Here is a 2,692-nt window from a genome sequence, read left to right on the forward strand (position 1 = left end):
TCTCTGTTGGGTTTTGGTTCTTTTTGTTGAAATTTAGTGTTTTGAGGTTTGTTTTGAATGGTAAGGTGAGAATGGACAAGGCCAAGAGATTTTTTCACTCTCTGTTTGTTTTGCATTTGTGAAGCCTTTTTTCCTTCTCATGTAGTTTTGGCAAGCTGCTAAAAAAGTTATGGAACTCTTGTTTGTTCTTTAATCTTAGCCCTTTGCTTTGAACTTGCATTTCTTTTACTATGTACAATTCTTAGCCTCTTGTTTTGCTTTTCTGTTGAATTTTGAACTCACAACTCTTTTCCTTTCCTTCTCCTACTATAATGTGTTTTACCCTGTATCTATTTTGCTGATTTGCTTACTATTGCTTTACTTACTCTGTGTCATTTATGTCATTCACTAATAACACTCTTAAAATCCTTTCAGATTTTGTATCTGGGAAGCTTTGTTCTTGAGCAAGCTTTCCATTGTTATTCTTGTGCTAGTTGGGAGGTGAAATTCACAGCTAAATACATTTTGGGATTTTAAGGAGATCTTGAATGTGCATAACAAAGTTCCCTTGAGCGTTTAAAGTTCAGATTTTGTGTCATTTTGGTCAAGGTTGCAGCTTTTACTGGTTTCTATGTTGCGAAGACGACTTTCGATTTATAGGAATAGAGAGTCGTGACTTCAATTCCCTTTCCGTTGAGATTTAGATCATTGTTTGAAGGGGATATATTGTTAAGAAATAAATGTATGGATCGAAGGGAAGCTATGATGTTACCTGGATCCGCTCCTTACTATATGCAGAGAGGGATGAGTGGGAGTGGGAGCGGGACGGGGAATGCCCCTGGTTTTCAGGGATCACCAAGCATTAGTCCTTCATTAGCTGCTGGTAATATTGCCTTTCAATCTAGTAGTAGCGGCGCTCCGATTCCACAAACGCTAGTAATGGATCCTTCATCAACTATGTCACCTAGAGGTAGTATTGGTGCATCATCATCAGTCCCACAAGGTGAGCCTGTTCGCAGAAAGAGGGGTAGGCCTCGGAAGTATGGAGCTCAAGGGGCGATGTCCTTGGCTCTGAATCCACCTCCATCTACTCAGGCAATGTCATTAAACCCAACTCAGAAGAGGGGTAGAGGAAGGCCACCAGGGTCTGGACGAAAGCAGCAACTCGCTTCTTTTGGTAATTTTTCTCTTTAGCTTGCATTTCCATATATCCGGGAGAACTGGAGTAGTTTAATGGTCGTGACCTAGTATATTTCTCTTACTCTTAGTAGTTGTTTTGTCTAATAAATAACTTAATCTGATTGAGGAAGTTTTACCAACTTTCTTCTTCTTAAGCTACAACATGTTCCTTTCTTGAGGTTGGCTAATTCCATCATCACGATTTTGTTTATCATTGTGTATCGTCCTAAATAATGAACAGATTTTTCTTGCACGAAAGCTACCTCATATAAGACAGATAGATATGTAGAGAGGATGATAAAGCATATCGTTCTGATAAGTACACTAAAGCATATTGAAGTCATGTAAGGGTTCAGAGTGGAAGATCTGAACCACCAGATTCAATATCGTCCTACAGAAAATAATAGGATGTACAATATGCTATTATTTCATATATAGCAAAAGAAGATATCAAGCATTTTAACAATGTATGTTAAGGTGATTTATAAAACCCAAGAACTATAAATTTGGGTATACATAGTGCTGCAATTTATCACCAGTGTTTTACATGGGGATTGGATGAATATATGCCCTTGCAAACAAATTTGATCAATGATGCCAAGGCAGTATTGGAACAACCAAAACTTATGAAAGAAAAAGGACGAACCAGCTTGTGTTACCTTTTTGGGGTCAGTTACTTTTTCCCTCTAGTTCAACAAAACTTTGTGGACCTTCGTGGCTTGAAAAATATTTGTGACCCCCCCCCCCCCCCCCCCCCCCCCCCCCACCAATCAAGGGTAAATGTTTCTGTGTCAAATTTATTACTGTGATATTTTAACCATAATACTCTCCAAAGGACTACTTTATTCCTGTCAAATTATTCTTCTCCTCAAATGTTCTTCCCCTTTAATTTTTAGTCTAAAGGTCAGACGATAACTGTGCAGGCCCAAGCATCCAATTGTTCCTGAATTTAGCTCCTTATAGATTTGATCTATAGAAGAAGAAAATGCTATCTTTCTTTTGCCAAACAATTGAATGGACTTTGATAGTAAGAATTATTGACTTCTTTACCAACTTAAAGAGTATGCACTTCTTGCTTTTCTATTTTAAAACTTCATTATGCAGGCATCCCTTACATTTCTTGAACCATCTAGAGTAGTGATGGTAAAAAAAGAGATGTATATTTTTTAACTTTGTTAAAAAAGAAGATGATGTATTTCTGCACATCTAATGTCTTATTCATAAGAAGGTGACAAGATCAATTTAATGGGCGGCAAATGCGAGAACACTCTTCTTTGGGTCATTCTTTTTCTTTGTTGTTGGGTAATATGGAGGGAGAATAGGCACCAAGTAACATGGGATTACTGCAACTTTATTCTTTGATTATCTTAATGAGACTAATAAATGGCTACTAATTCCCCAAAAGAAAAAGAGTACATCAAAATGCTAAATTGGTTGCTTATTTTGCAAAATTAAGCATACAATAGAAGTTAGAGATAATTATTTTCTGTTCTCACCTTAAAAAATGCAAATGGAGATTCCCAGATTCTTCTCG

At 37.1% G+C, this 2,692-nt stretch overlaps 1 protein-coding gene across 1 annotated transcript; it reads left to right on the forward strand.

Annotated features, from left to right (window-relative positions):
- Position 1: 1 nt before the first annotated feature.
- On the forward strand, positions 2 to 1,158 carry LOC124893795 (AT-hook motif nuclear-localized protein 9-like; the record flags this gene model as incomplete). Its single annotated transcript, XM_047404646.1, is given in 2 exon segments — positions 2 to 65; positions 415 to 1,158. A coding segment is annotated over 1 exon segment (435 nt), but the record flags the coding sequence as incomplete, so codon positions are not given.
- Between the last annotated feature and the right edge of the window lie 1,534 nt (positions 1,159 to 2,692).

The sequence above is a fragment of the Capsicum annuum genome, unplaced genomic scaffold, assembly GCF_002878395.1.
Source record: "Capsicum annuum cultivar UCD-10X-F1 unplaced genomic scaffold, UCD10Xv1.1 ctg65241, whole genome shotgun sequence".
Taxonomy (NCBI): domain Eukaryota; kingdom Viridiplantae; phylum Streptophyta; class Magnoliopsida; order Solanales; family Solanaceae; genus Capsicum; species Capsicum annuum.